The sequence below is a fragment of the Petaurus breviceps genome, unplaced genomic scaffold, assembly GCF_028583685.1.
Source record: "Petaurus breviceps papuanus isolate PSGF00001 unplaced genomic scaffold, PetGlider_PUasm1.0 91133, whole genome shotgun sequence".
Lineage (NCBI taxonomy): Eukaryota > Metazoa > Chordata > Mammalia > Diprotodontia > Petauridae > Petaurus > Petaurus breviceps.
This window is the reverse complement of record NW_027187419.1, coordinates 52,433,816-52,455,367: the sequence shown is the minus strand read 5'-3', so window position 1 is coordinate 52,455,367 and position 21,552 is coordinate 52,433,816. Positions and strand designations below refer to the sequence as shown.

Genomic DNA, 21,552 nt, shown 5'->3' with positions numbered 1-21,552 from the left:
TCTTCCTTCTGTTCCATGCTTTGATCCTTTTAGTCCCCAAAAAAGGAGTTGAAAGTTGGATTACTGTGCTTGCCTTGCTTCCCTCATCTGCTCATGTTGCCACTCAAGTTACTTGACTTCTGAGCTTTTTGCCACAGTAGAACTCTGCTACCAGAAGGGGGAGCTTTGTCCCAAATAGCTGGGGTTTTCTCACCTGCTGGAGCTATTAGTTGGGTGCCTTCTCTGAAGCCTCCCCACACTCTGGCAAACTGGTCACACACACCAAGACCTCCACCCTAGACCGCAATTCAGACCCAAGCAGGTTAAAGCAAGAGGGATTACCCCTCAGACTGGTCGCTTGGTTCCCCTTCAATCTGTAGGCCAGGAGCTCTGAAGCAGCCCCGTGGCGGCGGCTGCAGGGCCACAACATCTCAGCCTCTTCTCACCCTAGGGGCAAAGGCCGATCGCATTCCCAAATTCCCAGGTCCCAAAGTCCACACTACACTTACCTCTCACTTTGTCCTTAGCATCTATGGATTGATAATTCGCAAACCACCACAGCTGCTGGTGATCTGAAGTCCCTCCAGCAGGTGGCTGGTTGTGACCGCCCTGAGGCTAAAACCTCTGGCTCACATGGGGCTGGGCTCGGCTCCCAGAGTGCTGTGCTGGCCCCTTCCTGCTGGCCTGCCTTCAGTGGGAGGTTAGCTTCTCTCTGTCATTTTGTGGGTTCTGTACCCAACTCCGTCCAGTCCCAGCCCTGCAGTGATAGGCCTGGCAATGGCCCTTGCAGTTGGTAGGTCAACTTGCTGCCACATTGATCAGGCCTTATCAGGGCCTCTGCACACCCCCCGGCATCCGGGCCTCTTCAATGGCCCCTGTCAACTCTATCTCATCTTCTTTAGATCATGATAATGGTTATTTGAAAAATACAAAGCTCAATACTGATTCACAGAATCTCAAGTTTGAAGAAATTCCCAAGTCTTGTACAATCTGTACAAGAATCCCCTTTATAACATATCTGAGCGATGTTCTACATACCTGTTAGCTTGAAGCTCTCCAGTAAGGGGGAGCTGGAGCCTACTAATGCTCAAAGCAACCTGTTCCACCATAGAATGACTAATTGTTGCTAAGTTTTTCTTGACTTCAATCCTAAATTTGCCTCTTTTGAAACATCCTTCTATCTACACTTATATAGCAGAAAAAGTCTAATCCTTCTATTACAAATAGCCCTTTAGAGAGGATTCTGGGAAGATGGCAGAGTAGGTCAGAAAACTCCAAGCTCTCAAGATTTTCCCCCACAAAAAAATTGAAATAGCACCTTAGGGCAAACAAACTGTGGGTGGATAAAAATAAGAACAAGGGCATAACATGGGTCCTCCTGGGACAGTTTGAGAAGATCGGAAGAAAAATCCCCTGTCAAAGTTTGGTCCCTGTGAAGAGTAAACACCTACAGGTTAGGTTCCCTTTTAACAGCAAGCAGCAAGCCTCTTATACAACAAGCAGCAAGCCCTGGGGTTAGCTGGTCTGAGAGGCTGCCTCGCCCCAGCTACATGAACTTTTATCCCAGGATAGTGAGGGGAGTTGGGCGTTTGAGCCTGGGAAGATCAGGGGAACCTCTGCTGACCAGGAATGCCAAACCCAGCTATGTTGCAAAGAGAAGTGCAGGGGGGTGGGGAGGGGGTCAAAAAGGAACCAGCACACCCCCAGTGAGTGCACAAGCAGGTGGGGCAGAAAGCCCCTGATTGTTGGCACTTACAAGAGGTTGGAGGTTTGGCTTTGGTTTCTGGCTAGAGGGAAGAACTGAAGATCTGGGGCAAGAGGTACCATTTCCTATATCCCTGATTATCACCACAAAAAAAAAAATGCCCAGGAAAAGGAGAAAGAATCCAACTATAGAAACCTATTGAGGGAGTAGAGATGACTGGAGTTCATCTTCAGAGGAGGAAAATGAAGTAAAGAAACCCCGAAAGAGTAACGTCAAATAGTCACCTGCCCAAAAAGAATTTATAGAAGACGTTAAAAAAGACTTTAAAAATCAAATGACAGAGCTGGAGGAAAAATTAAAAAAGAACATAAGAATAATCCAAGAGAAACAAGAAGGGTATGAAAGGAAAAGTAACCAATTAGAAAAGGAGATCCAGAGTCTTAAAGAAGGAAATGACACCTTGAGAATTAGAATTGGGCAAAGTGAAGCCAGTGAAATTATAAGAGATCAAGAAATGATTAAACAAAATATGAATAATGAAAAAATAGTAGAGTAAGTGAAACATCTTATAAGAAAAAGAACAGATTTAGAGAACAGATCAAGAAGAGAAAATATAAAAATAATTGGACTTACTGAAAGTTATGATCAAAAAAGAATCTTGATACAATAATACCATAAATAATTAAAGAAAATTGTCCTGAAGCATTAAAACAAGGGTGGAAAGCAGAAATAGAAAAAAATCCATTGATCACCACTTTTAAAAGAGATCCTATGAGGAAAACTCATATGAATACCATAGTCAAATTCCAAAATTCCCAGCTCAAGGAAAAACTATTAAAAGCATCAAGATTAAAACAATTTAAATATGATGGTGCTACAACTAGAATTACACACGATCTAGCAGCAAAAACATTAAGACTGCAGGTTTTGGAACACAACATATCAAAGAGCAAAAGAACTGGGGCTCAGGCCAAAAATATCATACCCTACAAAGTTAACTATTATGTTAAATGAAAAATAAATTTGATACATTTGATAAACTTTCAGATTTTCAAGACTTTGTTAAAAAAAAATCCTATACTTAGTAGATGATTTGACATACAAGAATCAATATAAATATAAGGTACATAACAAAGACTGGTTATAAGGCATCTATCTATAAGGACAGACTGCTTACTTTTTATATATAAAATGTAAAATTTACATCTAAGATTCTTATTAATCATTGGGTACTTCATAAGAAAGATTGGAGAAAACCTGGGCATGATATGAATTTAAAAAGTAAAACCAATTAGGAATAGCTAAAAAGAGTAATTATTTTATACAAATGAGGTGCAAGAGGAAGAACTGACACAGGAATTAGATGGGGAAGGAGGGCTGGTAGTTCTGGTAACCTACTTTCATCAGGAATGAGTGTAAGAGGGAGCAATAGGTGTATACTGAAAAGAGTATAAAAGTCTTCTAAATTCAGAAGAAATAAAATGGTAGGGGCATAGGGAAGGGAGAGAGGACAAGAGAAGGATCTTTAGAGGGGAGGGTGAGAGAATAGGTAAATAGGGGTATAGAAGGGTGTTTAGATTTATGGGAATGGGAGGATAGGGGAGGGTTCCTTTGAGAAGGGTAGGTAATTCATAAGAGGGCAAGGTAGTGGGTAAAAGTAAAGTAGTGGAGGGATAGGAAACAAGAGATATGCACATACATAAACACAAACTTGAGTAGAATAAGTTTGGGAATGTATATGTGTAAATACATATTATATATATGTATATGTGTGTATGTATTTATAGCTAGAGAGAAACATATCTGAACTTTATTGTGGCCTTCTGGGGGGGGGGAATCGAGTAGAAGGAAAAAAAGAATAAAGTAAAAAAGTATGCAGCAGAGAACAAAAGAAAACCCTCAAGGAAGCAGAGAAAAGACGGACAATTCCCCATAAAACAGGCATTCTTTCTCCTAAAGGCTTCTTGGAGTGAAAAGATATCGTTACATATTTTGAATCCTCTCATATGGTCTGACATGCACATAACATGCTTTTATTTCTTTCTAACTTTGTATTTAAATTCCAATATTTAAGTTTATGATATGTTTTTGTTTCTTTTCGCTATTCTTTATTTGTGTTCTGGCCTTTGAGTCTAAAATAAAAATTTTGGGGGGTTGGAGTCAAGATGGCGGAGAAGAAACAGGACCTCCATGTGGCTCCGGCTCCCACCACCTAAAATTCATTAAAAGGGGACTCTTCAACAAACTTTGGAACTACAGAACCCACAAAATGACACAGAGAAGCTAACCTCCTGCTGAGAACAGCCTGGAAGGCCAGCAGGAGTCAGCCAGCACTCTGGGAGCTGAGCCCAGCCCCACTCCAAGGTTTAGCCCCAGGGCAGGCCTAACCCACCACCAGCTACAGGGACACCAGATCACCAGCAGCTGTGACCGTTTCCAGAATTATCAACACATAGATGCTAAGGACAAAGTGAGAAGTCAGTGCAGTCTGGACTTTGGGACCCAGTAGTTGGGAGTGCATCAGTTTTTGCCCCCAGGGTGAGAAGCTGCTGAGGGCTGTGATGCAGCCACTACCACATGGCAGCTTCAGCTCCTGGTCCGCAGAGTGTAGGGGGACCAAACAACCAGTCTGAGGGGTAATCACTCTTGCTTTAACCTGCTTGGATTTGGATTGTGGTCTAGAGTGGAGGTCCTGGGGTGTGTGTCCAGCTTGCCAGAGCGTGTGGAGACCTCAGAGAAGGCACCCAACTAATACCTCCGGCAGCTGAGAAAACCCCAGCATTTGGTATGAAGTTCCCCTATCTGGTGGCAGAGTCCTACTGTGGCAGAAAGGCCAGTGGTCAACTAACTGAGTGGCGACATGATCAGGCAAAGGAAGCAAACCAAGGAAAGCAATCCAACATTAGACTCCTACTTTGAAGACAAAAAGGATCAAAGCATGGAACAGGAAAAAGACAGTGAAGTTAGAATTCCTGCACCAAAAGCTTCCAAAAAAAATATGAGCTGGTTACAGGCCAGAAAACCTTAAGAAGCAGATAAGAGAAGTGGAGGAAAAATTGGGAAGAGAAATGAGAACAATGCAAGAAAATTATGAAATGAGAATCAACAGCTTGACTGAGGAAAATAATACCTTATAAAACAGACTAACTCAAATGGCAAAAGAGGCTCAAAAAGGCAATGAGGAGAAGAATGCCTTAAAAAGCCGAATTTGCCAGATGGAAAAAGAATCTCAAAAGCTCAATGAGGAGAATCATTCCTCCAGAATTAGACTGGAGCAAATGGAAGCTAATGACTTTATGAGAAATCAAGATGCTGGTAAACAGATCCAAACAAACAAAAGAATAGAAGGCAATGTGAAATATCTCATTGGAAAAACCACTGACCTGGAAAATAGATCCAGGAGAGAGAATTTAAAAATTATTGGACTACGTGAAAGCCATGATCAAAGAAAGAACCTAGAAATCATCTTCCAAGAAATTCTCAAGGAAAACTGCCCTGATGTTTTAGAACGAGAGGGCAAAATAGAGGTTGAAAGAATCTACTTCCTTAAAAAGATCCGAAAAAGAAAACTCCTAGGAATATTATAGCCAGGTTCCAGAATTCTCAGATAAAGGAGAGAATATTACAAGCAGCCAAGAAGAAACAATTTGAATATTGTGGAAACACAATGAGGATAACCCAGGATGTGGCAGCTTCTACAATGAGGGATCGAAGGGCTTGGAATGTGAAATTCCGGAGGTCAAAGGAGCTGGGATTAAAGCCAAGAGTCACCTACCCAGCAAAACTGAGTATCATGTCTCAGGGGAAAATATGGTCATTCAATGGAATAGAGGACTTTCAAGTATATTTGATGAAAAAAACCAGAGTTGAATAGAAAATCTGACATTCAGATACAAGAAACAAGAGAAGCATGAGAAGCTAAACAGGGAAAAGAAATCATAAGAAACTTAACAAAGTTGAACTATTAACATTCCTACATGGAAAAACGATAATTGTAACTGATGAAACTTTTCTCAGTATGAAAATAGTTGAAGGGAATAGAAATATGTATACATATGTCTATATCGAAGGGTATACGGGCGTATGAATACATATGTGAATGTGTGTATATATGTGTACAGGTATACATAGAGGGCACAGGACCAATTTAACAGGAAGAGATGATATTTAAAAGGTGAAATCAAGAGGTGAGAGAGGAATGTAATGAGAGGAGATGGGGAGAGACAGATTGTGGTAAACTATCTCAAGCAGGAGGTGAGATAGGAGGGAGGGAAATACAGTCAGCCTTTTACAATATATTTACTATGGTAATGTTTTGCATTAGCTACACAAGTACAACCTATACTGAATTGCTTATCTTCCCAGTAAGGGTGGGTGACAAGGGAGGAAGGGAATGAATCTGGAATTCAGAGTTTTAAAATCAAATGTTTAAAAATATTTATATATATACTATTTTACATGTAACTGGGAAACAAGATATACAGGCACTGGGGCATAGAGATCCACCTACCCTACTGGAAAAGTCAAAGGGGGTATGGGAGAAGATATGGGAGAGAGCAGATTGGAGGAGGGGATATCCTGTGGGACTGCTATTTTGGGATGGTGGGTAGGGGAAAAATGGGGAGAAAATTTGAACTCAATCTGGCAGAAATGAATGATGTAAATCTGAAGTTAATAAGGCATTTGAAAAATGAAAAAAAAAAAAGGACATAAATAGCCCTTTATATATTTCAAGATAACTAATATATCTCTGCAATTTTTTCCCTTTTTCAAGTCCTTCAAAATGATCCTACAATTTAACAAACAATTTACATTTGTTGAACAAATATAAATATGAAATACTTTCCTGTCATTTAATTTCATCTCCACAATGACCTTGTGAAATACCCAGGATACCCACTTCACAGCTAAAGATATTTTCTCATTGTTAAGTCACTAGCCCAAGGTCAAAGCAGGTAAGCTACAAAGCTGAGGGTGGACTTCAGGCCTTGTTATCCTAACTACTTGAACTATAATATTTTTGTCTCACTGCTCCTCCCACCACCAGCCATGTATTTCTTGGCAGGTTCTACCAAGCTGGAAAAGCTTCAGGTATTGGGTCTGATGATGAAATATATGTCTGTCGACTAAGGACTAGCCTACTTAACTTTGAAGAAGTATTTAATACTATGTGCTGAGAACTTTGTTGTTCCCTCAACCTCAAATCCATCTTTTCCTCAATTCTTCCAAAACTTCAGACTTTATCTCAAGCTCTACCCACCTTTTGATTCTTTCCCTACACTTATCTTTCCCCTTGTAACTTAGCATTTATCATGTAGATTAAAGGCTCTGGCCTTACAAAAAGAACTGGTCTTACTCTCTAGAAGTCTTAGCTGTGAAAGTTTCATTTAGCCACAAAGAAGATAAATTATGAAGAGGAAATGCACCATAAATTTTTTTTCTCTCACATAGCTTTAGCATTGTGCTGATATAAAAACTATAAGACAAAAAGTTTAGAAAAGATGTATGTGTTCTAATGAAAAATTATACTGAGATAGGAAAAGAAAACTAGAAAGTAATAGCCTAATAGCACAAATGAGGAATATGAACCAAATCTAACATCTTGACATAGAAATAAAATTTTGGTTCTGAAAGTGAGGTCAAAGTAGTCTATCAAAAGTAAAAGAAAACAAGACAGTAAGAGCAGATCGTCTAAGCTTCCTAGCTCAAACTCAAAAGGAGTCTATAGTAATATCTTAAGCTATAGGAAATGTAACTGAAATTTCCACGTCTCAGGCTGTAATAAAACTCTATTCTATAAGCCTAAACACAGCAGTCCCTAGATCTGGCAGGACTAAGGAGAGTGCTTGCAAAATCCAGCAACTTTTTGTTAAGTCATTCTCTTTGGTGATACTCAAACAAAAAAACAAGAACATTAAAATATTAATAACAATGATAATAGGTAGCATTTACATGGCTACTACTTGCCAAATACTGTGCTAAGCACTTTTATAGGTATTGTCTCATTGGGTCCTCACAACAATCCCGTGAGGCAAGTGTTGTTATCTCCATTTTATAGCTGAGGAACCTCAGGCAAATAGAGGCTAAATGACTTAGCCAGGGTCACATAGCTACCAAGTATGAGATTCAGGTCTTCCTTATATCAAGCCTGGCACTCTATCCATTGGGTCACCTAGCTGCTATAAAAGTTTATAAATATATTCAGTTGGAAGGCTGTGAGAAGGCAGCAATGTAAGTAACATGAAGGAAAATTGCAACCTGATAACTGATCATTTTATGCCTAAGCTTTAAATTGTTTTAGCTGAAACGAAAAGACAGGGTTTATCAGCAAAAGAGGACGGTTAAATTTTGAAATAGACAAAGACATACAACCTATGATTACAAATTTGAATTGAATAGCTGCTGGGAACCACTGTTGGTTTCTGAGAACAAAAGTGACAGAATTTTAGCATCATAAATTTAGAGCTGGAAAGACAAGTGGATACCATCTGGTACTACAACCCGTTTGTTTTACAGATGAATTAATAATGTCTAGAAAGGCTAAGGGACTTGCCCAAGGTTACAAGAAGCAGTAAGTTTCAAGGACAGAATTTAAATCAGTAATCAAGATTTTATTAAGCTCCTAATGTGTACCAAACACTATGCTAAGCTCTGGGGATACAAAAACAAAATTAAAACAGTTCAAACCCTCAAGGAATTAACAGTCTAACTGGGAAGACAATGTGAATGTATAGCTATACAGTATATATAAATAATAGAAAAGAAAGCAGCTTTGGGACAGAGTGCACTGGCAACTCTGGGATCACAAAACTCCTTATTATTTTGTAAAATGACTGACTCCAAATCCAGTACCACTTTCACTCTACCACACTGGATCATACCCACGCTTAAAACAGGTGATTCTCAGTGATAAATATAAGGAACAGACTAAAAGTTTACATGCAAATATGGAAAGATGTTTTGACATGTATAATTTCACATGTATAATTAGTAGCAAGTTTCTTCCTTCTCAACAGGAGGGGGAGGGAAGGAAAGAACTCAAAATTTTTAAAAAAACTAATGTCAAAACCAAGTAATTTTACTTTAAAAAAAAAAAAAAACTTAGCTTGGGGCCGCTAGGTGGCGCAGTGAATAGAGCACCGGCCCTGGAGTCAGGAGTACCTGAGTTCAAATATGACCTAAGACACTTAACACTTAACTAGCTGTGTGACCTTGGGCAAGTCACTTTTAACCCCAAGTGCCCTCCAAAAAGCAACAAAAATAAATAAAAATAAAATGTGACCATCAAAAATTTTAAAAGCTTAATAATCACGTCTATGAGATGCCATCACAAGGCCTATATTCTGAACATGTGAAGACAAAAAGAAAATTTCTATATACACCAAAATTATAGTGACTTCATTTTTATTATTTTTTTTTTCTTTTCCCAAATTAGGGGAAGTGCGGAGGACAGTGGCATAGCAAGAGGGTTGCCAAAAAGAAAAAAAGTATTGAAGGATTTTTTTCACATGCACAGAGGAGGAAATACAGGAAAGCAAGACTTTTCTTATTCACATGCTGGATGTGCCTTTTATACAAAACACAGGAAAATCAGTTTCATATCCAGTTTTCTTTTTCTGTTCTACTCTGCATATTGAATTGCCTGTCCGATATGGCTTTTGTTAAGAGTGGGGAAAAAATCATAGCAGTCCTTCTGGTGATAATAAAGAACTGGAGTCAAAGATGTCCGATAATTGTCAATTTGCTAAGCAAAATGTGCTATATGGATGCAATGGAAAATTACTGTATTATAAGAAACACTAAATATGGAGAATTCAGAGAAGCCTGGGAAGACAAATGAACTGATGCAGAGGGAAATCAGCAGAGCCAGAAAAACAATATACTAAATAACTGCCACAATGTAAAAGGAAATAAAAAAAACTGTGAAAATGAGCACCATTTAAATTACAATGACCAAGTTTCACCTGAATGAAGAGCTAAGAAAAATTTATCTTCCCTTCTTTCCAGAGGTGAGGGACTGTGGGAATGGAACAGTGAATAGAACACTACTGTCAGACCTAGCAGATACAGTAACATATTGTTGAACTGCTTTTCTTCTCACCCTCAATTTTTTATTCTTGGTTATAAAGGATGACTTGCTGGGTTGGGAAGGGAAAAGGATATGATACAAAAACAGTTATTAATAAAATCTTCTCCATAATATCTTCCTAGATTAATCCTATTTTGCCCCCCAAAATTCTAAATGCTTCATCAACCTCCTAATTGCTGGTATTTTAAGTATTATCATGGGATATTAATTTTTATATTGCTTTTACATCTGATCTGTCTTAAGATAGATCTTTCTTGTCTTTTCACTTGTTCTCTTTCCAGACTAACATCTAATTCATAGTATTATATGTTCTGCTGACTGTGAAAAAAGTATTACCTTCATTAAAGCAGTTTCTCCATTACTTTGCTGAACATTCACAAAAGCTCCAGCTTCCAAAAGAATAGCCACTGTAGTTAGAAAGTTCTTTGAAAAGAAGAGAAACAGTCAAACTGAAATCATAAATCATTACTTTTGCAATTAATGGGCAAAAAATTTATAATTTTGCTAATAGTTTGGCAATAAGGAAAACCAAAATCAGTCCCAACCAATTGTCCATTACACATAACAGATTTATTTATGACTTTATTTTCAATTACAAAACATGCTAATTTCTAATGGACACATTTATTTTAATTAATACTATCTGATACCATAGGTTCTTTGGAGAGTTATTATTTTGAGTATTTCATTAACTGCTCTACAAAAAGTCCTTGGTGCATAAGGTTTGTAAATACAAAGTAGATCAGTATTAGTAAACTAAGCAGTTGTCATTTCAATATAGAATAGAAAGATACATGTGACTCTCTGACATTCTGGGGGTTGTCTTATAAAAAGCAACATCTTCCTGGACCCAATGGCAGTCAGTCTTTATGCCAAGATGACTAAAATGAATGCACTGCATTGAAAAGTAACTAACCTTCTCAGCTGCATGAATGAGAGCAGTAGTTCCATTTTTTTGTCTACCATTAACTTTAGCTCCTTTCTTGATAAGGAGCCTGAGTAGGTCGTCTTGTCCTCCTGCTGCTGCAAGCATCACCAGAGTCATTCCACTAGAGTCCTTTATTTTAAGGGGGAACAAAAATTAAGTTTTAATAAGAAACTCTTTTAGAACGAAACGCTTAGAAATGAGTTTTAAAATCAATTTAACACAAGACACTTCAGTGACCATTTATTAAGTACCTATTGTGTATAAAATTTAGTGACTGGACCCTGGATATTTTGTTGTTTAGTCATTTTTCAGTCATGTCTGACTCTCGGTGACCCCATTTAAGATTTTCTTGGCAAAGATAACTGGAGTAGTTTGCCATTGCATGAGAAGGTAAACAGGGAAAAGAAATCATAAGGAACTTATCAAAGTTGAACTATTAACATTCCTACATGGAAAAACAATAATTGTAACTTATGAAACTTTTCTCAGTAGTGGAAGGGAATAGAAATATATATATGTCTATATGTGAGGGTATATGGGCATATGAATACATATGTGAATGTGTGTATGTATGTTTACAGGTATACATAGAGGGCACAGGACCAATTTAACAGGAAGGGATGATACTTAAAAGGTGAAATTAAGAGGTGAGAGAGGAATATAATGAGAGGAGATGGGGAGAGACAGAATGGGGTGAACTATCTCATATAGAAGAGGCAAGGGAAAATGGTTACAATGGAGGGGAAGAATAGGAAGATAAAAGGGAATGGGTCAACCTTATTCCCACTGAATCTGTCTTGAGGAGGGAATGAGATACACACTAAATAGGGTATCTCACCCTACAGGAGAGTAGGAGGGGAAGGGGTTGAGAGGGGGGATGATGGAAGGGAGGGGAGGCTGGAGGGGGGAGGGAAGTTGGAAGCATCCATTTTTGAAAAGGGACGGGATCAAAGTAGAGAATAGAACAAGTGGGATAGGAGGGAGGGTATTGTTTAGCATTAGCCACACATGTACAACCTATAATGAACTGCTTATCTTCCTAGTAAGGGTAGGTGACAAGGGAAGAAGGGAATGAATCTGGAATTCAAAGTTTTAAAATCAAATATACACACACACACTATTATTAATACTATTTTACATGTAATTAGGAAATAAGATATATAGGCAATGGGGCATAGAGATCCACTGGAAAAGTCGAAAGGGGTATGGGAGAAAATATGGGAGAGAGAAGACTGGAGGAGGAGATATCCTGTGGGACTGCTATTTTGGGGCGGTGGGTAGGGGAAAAATGGGGAGAAAATTTGTAACTGTAAGTCTGGCAGAAATGAATGATGTAAATCATAAGTTAATAAAGCATTTGAAAAATTAAAAAAAAGAGCTACTGAGAAGGATTATTTGGTAGAGAGATCTGGTATTTTATTGACCACATTTTTATTATAAATTAATGAATACATTAGCTTTTCTAGCCACAAAAGGGCATAAGTTTGATATTTCAAATATTTACAAGATTAAATAGGGATGTTCACTGTTCTACAGCAGGCTGAAAAACTGCACAAAAGTTTTGAAATCAAGTGTAATCAATGCTGCCTAAGTGTGAATCAAAATTTCCTATTTTCCGTGGGCAAGTCACTTAACCCCAATTGCCTTGTCTCCCCCCTCCAAAAAAAAATTCCTGTTTTTCTTCCTTTGAAATAAAACATTCCAGTATCTGACATTTTCTGACAATTTCTTACATTTTTAAAATTTTGTAGTACTGTCAATAAGCAACCAATTTCATGAAACTTACATGAACTAGGTGTATTACAAGAGAAATGAAAATGCATGTAGGAACAGAAAGACTTCACAATCCACATAGAACAGTGAGAGAGAGAGCGTGCGTGTGTGTGACAAAAATCTCTACTACAGGGGCATGGCACATAAGGGGGAAAAGTACAATAAAGATGGGAAAAGGACAAAACCCCTCCTGAAGCAAAGAGCATGGTGATGGCAAAAGCTGAATTCTTTTACCTTGGGAACTGCTAGACTATGAAGAGAGAATGGTCTGCTTATCTAGTCCTAGCTGCAGAAGCACTTTTTCAATCCAGTGTAGACTGACTGGCACCTGTGTCTTGACTCCCAAGGGCACACCGGGAGTCCAGCTTGGGGTACAAACAAGCACCTTCATCCTTGACACATTCAAGGCCTCCTGCAAGCTCTGGGTCCAGTTTTTCTAGATAATAGAACAACTCAAAAAGACAAGTTCAGGGGATCTCTTAACATTCCTTAATAGTAACCTTTTCTATTTTTTTCTCTTAAAATTTTGTATGTAAACATTTTATATAGAAATGTTATAAACACACAGAAATATGTATATTTCAATCAGCAATCAACCAACTTCTCTCTCTCTCCTATCTCCTCAATTGAGAATGAAAAAAGAAAACTTGTTATAAACAGTACAGTAAAGCAAATATATTTCCATTTTCTTATCAGGAGATGGGTGGAAAAATGTGTTTTATCATTACTCCTCTGGAATCATGGTAGGTCACTGCATCAATTACTCTTAATCTTTCAAAGTTGTCTTTAAAATACTACTGTCACTATATAAATTGTTCTCCTGAATCTGTTCACTTCACTCTGCTCCTACATGTCTTTCCAGGTTTCTCTAAAACCATCCTCCATCACTTCTTGTATCACATTCACATTCACATGCCATAACATGTGCAGTCATTTCCCAATTCATAGCCAGCCCCTCAGATTCTCACTTTTTGTCACCTGATTAAAGAGCTATAAACATTTGTGTACATCCTTAGTGTTTTTCTTGGGAATAATCCTTCCCCTTAACCTACCCTGTCACTAATTCCACCTTTTCCTTTCCTTCCTATTGCACTGCTAAGTGAAACCCAACTCTTTTTGTGTCTGCATCCTTCCTCCTTTTGACCAGCACAAATGTGAGGTTCATGTGTTGCATAGGTGTCTACTTGCATGCCCTGATTGTGTAAGATGATTTCCTCTAAATTTCCTTTCCCTTCCCCTCCAGCATATTCCTCTTCTCTTTCCATTCTTTCTTAAGACCATCAAGAAATAACAGAATCACTCCTAGGTCTTGTCTAATTGGATTCCCTCTGTGAATCCTAGTGATAATAAGGTTCAAAGAAGACACATGTATTATCTCTTCATATTTGAATGTAAGCAGTTTATCAGCACTGTTCATTCATGTTTACCTTTTCATGTTTCACTTCAATCCTGTGTTCGACCTTCAGAGTTTCTCTGCAACCCTGGGCTTTTCATTAGAAATGCTTGGAAGTTCTCAATTTCATTCAAGTTCCATTTCCCCCACTCAGATGCATAATACTCAGTTCCTCTGGATAAGTTATTCTTAGCTATAAGCCTATACTCTGCTGCCTTCTTGGAATATCATATTGCAAGTTCTCTGCTTCTTTAAAGAGTGCGCAGCTAAATTGTGTGTCATTCTGACTGCATTCTTAGTACCTAAATTCTTTCTTCCCAAGCAATTACTTACAGTATTTTTCCTTGACCTAGAAACTCAGATTTTGGCTATGATGTTACTGGGAGTTTTCATTTTGGAGTTGCTTTTAGGAATGGACCAGTAGAGTCTATTTCCACTTTGCCCTCTTTTAAGATTTCTTGAAATAGGATATCTAGGTTCTCTTTTGGGTCATGGTGTTCAGGTAGTCCACTGATTCTTAATTTTTTCCACCGTGATCTAATTTTCAGGTCACCTGCTTTTGCTATGAGGTAACCTTATACTTTCTTTTATTAGTCCTTGTTGCCTCATAGAGTCTCTTTGTTCATGGCTTTTCTTTGGTCCATTCTAATTCCCAAGAGAATTTGTTGCTAGGGCCAGGTTTTATACCTCTTATGCCAGGCTGTTAATTCCAATTCTTTCTTCCAAAGTTCTCATTTCTTTTCCGTTTTTTCCCTCTGCAAATCTCATTTCATTTACAAAAAGTATTATCAACTCCTGCTTTTCCTCTTCCAGAAATTCCTGAATTTGTGCCCAAGCTGTTTTTCTTCTCTTCTGTATTTGTTCCTTAAGCATCCTTGTTACTATAATAACTCATAGTAAGGTTCTTTTTTGTTTGCCCATTCTTTCAGCCTGTTCCTTGACTCTGGACATGACATTATGGCTGAGCCTTCTGGCACTTTTGGAGGATGGCTCTGCGCTTGTCCTGCTGCTGCATTCTTGGGCACTGAGTGTTATTTCCATTCCAGGATCTCAGGGACATGCTAGGGATGTGCAAGCTTTCAGTACTCTGATCTAAGACATAGACTGATTGTTGTTCCCCTGGTCCGAGTTCTGCAAATTCCTGACCTGGGTTTGAACCTGAGCAAAAGTAGTCTGGAATCTGCTCCCTATCAGCAAGCTGGAAAGGTTTACTGGTTCAGAGTGACAGAACTGCAGGCTCTCCCTTTGATCTGGGATACCTGCCCTAGTTATTTGTCTGCAGACTTCAGACTAGTCCAGGGCTGGGACTGAGACCTTGCTCTACTTCTAAGGTGAGTTAAATTACCACTGCTTGCTCTTTCAGTATAATGTGCAGTGGGCAACTGCTCCTTACCCTGGAACATCCCTTATAGCCAGGTCCCCTCCTCAGTCTACCCTGGATCCAGGATCTGGAAATGCATAGTTGGCAACAAAGCTGGCAGTTGGCCAACCTGTTCCATCATGGTGCTCCATTGTGGGTGTGGTACCTCTCCTTATTCTGTTGTACAGCCTTCTCCTTTGCAATGGAGTTTTTCACAGGTCTTCCCCTAGTCAGACCCCTTCTCCAGTCTCCACAGTCTCTTTTGTGCTGATGTGTACTAGAAAAATGACTCACTCTGACTTTTTATTGGCTTTTCCCATCAGAATTTGGCCCAGCGTGTTTTTTAGATATGTTTATAGGAGTTTGCTTTACTTCTTTCCTATTGAGCCTACTAGGAAACAACAGGCCTCCAGTTGCCTAAGGATGTGGCGGTTGTTCATGTAAATAGGCATCATCCCAGACAATCCTTTGAGGCTAGGGGAAACCACTTTGTAGACGAGGAAGCCAGGAGGGTGGGTGATGGAGAATATGGAAGGAAGAGAGACCAATTTTTAGTCCTGATACCTGCTTTCCCTCCAAAACTCACACCTAGAGTGATAAACAGGCAGCCCAGGAGTTAGGCACAACCCAGGATGAAGGAAGGTGGCTCCTGCCTGATGGGTGGAAAATGATCAACAAAGCCAGTATAAGACAAGTTCTGCAGCATTTCCATCAGGGGAGTCATTGGGATGTCCAAAACCTGTGTGATGCAGTCCTAATTTGGTTTGTATCTCCTGGTATCTATACTCTGGCTCACCACATGGTCAAGGGATGTATTATATGTCAAAGGACAAATAAATCTGCCCAACACTGAGCAACAACACAGGTAATACCCCCAGGGATCAGACCATTCCAAAGACTCCAGGTGGACTTCACTGAGCTACCCCCTATAGGAAGAATTAAATATCTCCTGGTAATAGTTGATCATCTCACATCATGGCTTGAAGCCTTTCCCTTAGCCTAGGCTACTGCCTCAGCGGTTGGCAAGACATTATTAGAACAGATCATTCCCAGGTATGGTTTGGTGGAAAGGATAAATTCAGATCAGGGAACTCACTTTACCTCAAAGATCCTCCAATCTCTGATGCAGGCTCTTGAAATATTTTGGGACTTCCATACTCCCTGGCACCCTCCCTCCTCTGGTAAAGTAGAGTGAATGAACCAAGAGATTAAGAGACAGGTGACTAAATTGGTGCTAGAAACCCAGCTGCCATGGACAAAATGCCTTCCCCTGGCCTTAGTAAGGATTCAAACCAAACCCTGTAGAGACACTGGATTGTCACCCTATGAATTGTTGTAAGGATACCCCTATCCTGCAACCCTAGGAAAGATCCCTGCCTGGGATACCAAAGATAGATTTTTCAGGGGATATGTACACTCTCTGGCAAAATCCTTGATTTCACGGCAGAAAAAGGGGCTGATCGCTCAAGCTCCTTCTCTGGGGTTCCCCATCCACAAATTCTGGCCTGGTGATTGGGTCCTGATCCGAGCCTGGAGGGAAGACAAGCTCACCCCGTCCAGATCCTGCTGACTTCTGATACTGCAATCAGGACCAAGGAATGGGGCTGGACTCATCACACCCAAGTCAAAGGAGCAACTACACCTTTGATCGAGAGGGTGGTAACATCCCAAGAGCTTGAGAGCCTGAGAGGAAAACTTTAGCTGCTAGGTGAAAAGACTGCTGTGGCTACCCTATTCCTGCTCTTTGTTTTGCCACTACTCCTGTTTTACTTGCTTAGTCTGCTGTGCATTTGTCCTCATGGTCTCAACCACTTCACTTGCAATTCTAGCTTCATGTTTTTCCCTTAATCATGATTATTGTATGCCTTTGACCCAATCCCTGTACACCAGATAGTGCTTAAACAGAAGGTGTCTGTCCAGACTGCTCAGTTTGATACCTGTTAGGCAGCTGCTTGTAACACCCGGGTAGATACATAAAGCAAAAATAGGAATTATGATACATACATGTGCCTTGAACCAGAATATAATCATGGAAAAGACCAAAAAAATATCCCTTGCCTGTCCTGGTCAGATGTGTGGTTCATGACCTCTGGCTGGAGATCTGGTATGCCCAGAACTGAGATTACAAAGGTCTAACTTCAAAAATTATATATATCAGTGTAGCCCTAACACCCTAACCTTGGTCAATGCAGATGATCAGGTTGTTGGGATGTATGGATTTGGGATATGGGCCCAGGGAAGAGGGGTTGATCCTTCAGGAAGAATTAACATTAACTTCAAAATCTGGATCCAACCTACCCCTTCAACAAATACCACATCTGGTCAGTCACCGGCCCTGACAGCATTGCCCAAGGAAACCAATCCCGAAATCAGAATGATAAAAGTTACTGATTTGAAACAAACTTTAGAAATTGAGACAGGGTACGGTGACACTAATGCCTGGTATGAATGGGTGAAATATACTGTTAAAAGCCTGAATAAGAGTAATGGCTATGCTTGTGCTATGGCTCAACCAGTAGCCCAAGTGGTACCCTTCCCCTTGGGGATAGGCAGGCATGAGGCAGAGTTCAAATGTGTAGTGAGGCTATTCCAGAATAACAGCAACTCAGGAGGGAATTGTAGTGCTTTCCATTCCTTATACCCACCCATGAAAGCCAGAAATACCAAGGCTAGCCGGCCATTGGCAAGATCACTGGAAATTACACTACATGCCTCACCCAAACAAACACTCTAGAGAACCAGTCGACTGGGGAGTTCGATAGCTGCAGCCTCATTTTGGAATGTTAGCAGGGCACAACTGCCTCTGACCATTCCCTGGGCGGATCTCTGGTGACTGTGTGGAGGGTCCTTAGGCCTGTTTTTCCCCTCCACTGGAAAGGAACCTGTGCCTTGGACAAATGGCTATCCCCTTTACTATAGCTTCCTTGACGGCCCCCACTGTAGGAAATGGTAGGGGGAGCTTGGAGGAAGAGGGAGGTCAGCCTCCAGGCCCCCCACGGGTCGTTTGATGAGAAAATTTATCTGGATGGTAGAGATGCCCCCAAATGAGTGCCTGATGAATTCAAGGCCAGAAATCAGGTGACATGAGGATTTGAATCCTTTCTTTTCTGGAGGGTGACAATTAACAAAAATGTAGACTGGATTAATTATATCTATTACAATCAACAGATTCATTAATTATACCCAAGATGCGGTGAAAGGGATTGTTGGCAAGCTAGATGCAACCAGTAGAATGGCCTGGGAGAATTGCTTTGCCTTAGATACTGGCTGAGAAGGGAGCGGGTCTTTAAAATTATAGGAGCCAACTGCTGCACATATATACCAAATAACAATGCTCCAGATGATACTATCACCAGGGCCTTACAGGGATTAACAGCACTCTCCGAGGAACTGTCCCAAAACTCATGCATTAACAACCCGATTACTAGGTGGTTGGAGTCCTGGTTTGGGAAATGGAAAGGTATAGCATACCCACACTCACCTCCTTTGGTAGCTGCTGGAGTATATACTGCAGTAGGATACTGTATAACCCCGTATCCAAGGATTGGCCCAAAGATTAATAGAAACCACTTTGACCAGAACGAGGCCCATGCACACCAACCTCCAGAGCTTGGAGGTCCAGGGAAAGTAAGAATATTAGTGGAGAGGACACAGGAAATAGACCCAAAACTCATAGATGAGGTATATCAGGAATGGTGTGAGGGGTCTTCAAAAATAAGAGGAGGGATTTGAGTGAGACAAATGCGAAGCCCCCTCAGGGAATAGCTTAGCTGTCTGCATGCATGCTTCTATAACTTGTGATTGTTACAAACCATTCCTGGCCCCCTCAGGATATCCTGTTCAAACCAGTGCAAACTGTATATGTGGTTTTTTTGAGACATACAATGTTCTATAAACACCAGGGGACCCCAAATACCCTGCCTCCTTATTTCTTTGCTGCTGGGGAAAAATTAGATTTTCTAAGAATAGACTGTATCTCCAACATACCCAGTCTATGAGCTGAAGGGTGGGGGCCCGGGTTGGGTGGGTGGGGTGTTCGAGAGGGGTTGTGTTTAGGGCCTATAAATTCTGTTGAAAACGCCTGTGCACTTCGAGATCGCCATCTTAGAGGTGGAGAGTGTGCCTGTTCTCAAGAAAGAATGAAAGACTTTTCCTTTTTACTGCTAGGACAGAGACTATTTCTTTGAGTAAGAATTCTCGCCACACACTCTGTCATTCAGTTTTTACCTCTGACTTGGGAGTTTAGATAAAAAGAAGCATGTTTTGAAAATGTAAATAACTGACTGTTGAATTGGTGACCTTTCCTGACTGGCTATTCTAAAATTTTATGATATGTTCTAGTAAATCTTACTTGGTGAATTATTTGCCATGTGTGTAATTGCTGCATTCTAGATATAGCTAATTTCTTAATTTGGAAGAAAACATTTTGTTTACAGTATCTATAACATAGGTAAAAAAATGAGAAAAATCTAATTGTATAGTATTCTGATAGGTACGAAAAAAAGGAAATAAAACTAACTATAACGGAAACAAAAAGCAAGTCAAAGTTCTGACAAGAAGAAGAAAGTTCAGTGAAAAGGTTGCATTAGGTAGAAATAATACAGACCAAGTATTGGGATTTGTAATGAAGAAGAGGGGTGGAGTAGAAGCACAAACTTGGTGTGGGCTCCTGCTCCAATCACTTCCAATACATGTAAAAAATGACTCTAAACAAACTTTAGAGCTACAGAACCCACAAAGTGACAGAGAGAAACAAACCTCCTACTAAAAGAAGCCCAGCAGGCAGACAGGAAGGGTCTATCGCACCAAGCTGGGAGCCAAGCGCAGGCTCATGTGAGCCATGCAGTTCCACCCCCAGGGTAGCCCTGACCAGTGGCAGTCTGAGAAGACTTCAGGAGAGTGAATTATCAGTAGCTGTGGCAGTTTCCAGACTTCTGAACCCATAAACTCCAAAGACAAAGTAAAAGGTCAGTGTGGAGCTTTGTTGGAACAGGGGGAATCAGAAGAGTAAAGACGGGCGGGCCCCTGCCCCCAGGGAGAGAAGCAGCAGAGGAGTTATATGGCTGTTTCCAGAGCTCCTGGCCTGCAGATTGTAGGGGGACCGAGTGACCATTCAGAGGGCAATCGCTCTTGCTTTAACCTGCTTGGATCTGGATCATGTTCTTGGGTAGTTGTCCTGGGATGCGTGAGCCAAAGTGAGCCAAAGCTTGCAGGGGCAGTAGAGACGGCACCCTAATAGCTCCAGCAGCTGCAAAAACCCCAGTAATTTGGTACAAAGCTCTCTCCATTCTGGAAGTAGAGTTCTACCATGCCAGTCAAGTAATTGGCTGGCAACATGAGCAAGCAACAGAAGCACAGACAGACCACAGAATCCTTTTTTGGGGACATAAAAGATCAAGGCATGGAGCAGGAGGAAGACAGCAAAGTCAGAACTCCCGCATCAAAAACCTCCAAGAAAAAATATGAACTGATTACAGGCCATGGAGTAGCTCAAGAAAGATTTTGAAAATGATGGAATGAAGAAGAAAAGAAAGCTTTTAGAAAGGCGATGAGACAGGCAACATTTTTAAGGATACTGGTAAATGCTTCTGATGTCACATATTAACTTGCTTACATTACTACAGAAGCTACATTTCAACAAAATTTTCATAGGAATATTATACTATTACCTCTTGGTCCAAATTGTAGTCCTCATTTGAATTAAGTGCAATTTTCACTGTAACATAATCTCCATTTTTCACTGCATCTCTCAATGAGTCTAAAGAAGAAAAAAAGTCAAGTTTATACTAATTCTTATTTCTGGATTTTTTTCAAAATACCAACTAGATTTCTCAAATGGCAACAAACAATTTACAAAGTACTTACTACTTGGTATAGCATCCGCTGTTGTAAAATTCTCATCTTCTCCATTAAGATGCTTTTGAAAATCTTCTAATTTCATCCATTCCAACTGCAAATCCATTCCCAAACTCAAAACTTGCTGCCTGTCTGTTAGATATGCAGATGACTTATTAATTACCTTTTTAAAGATCACAAATGTTGCTATTTTTCCATCTTCCTGCATCTTATGTGGAAACTAAGGATTAAGTCACAAAATGAAATATCTATACCTATACAGATCCTATTACATACACCATTCTTCTCTTTCTGTTAAGCATTGATTCATTTACTTAAAAATCAAAAAGTGAGTTTTCCTTTGGACAGAATATTTGAAGCCCAGCTCTGCCACTTACTACTTGAGTGTCCTTGGGTGAGTCACTTAATACCTGTGAGCCTCAATTTTCTAAACTGAAAAAAAAGGAAACTGGACCAGATGACTAAGCTC

The 21,552-nt window shown here is 40.0% G+C and overlaps 1 protein-coding gene across 2 annotated transcripts in view; it reads right to left on the bottom strand.

The window, feature by feature from the left end:
- MPHOSPH8 (M-phase phosphoprotein 8) overlaps positions 1 to 21,552 on the bottom strand; it is a 75,218-nt gene that overhangs the window by 20,597 nt on the left and 33,069 nt on the right. For both annotated transcript variants that reach the window (XM_069080048.1, XM_069080050.1), the window contains exons 6-9: positions 21,093 to 21,215; positions 20,897 to 20,985; positions 10,690 to 10,830; positions 10,110 to 10,196 (exon numbers count right to left, since the gene is read on the bottom strand). In XM_069080048.1, coding sequence (XP_068936149.1) covers positions 10,110 to 10,196; positions 10,690 to 10,830; positions 20,897 to 20,985; positions 21,093 to 21,215 — 440 coding nt within the window. The remainder of the gene's footprint in view (positions 1 to 10,109; positions 10,197 to 10,689; positions 10,831 to 20,896; positions 20,986 to 21,092; positions 21,216 to 21,552) is intronic.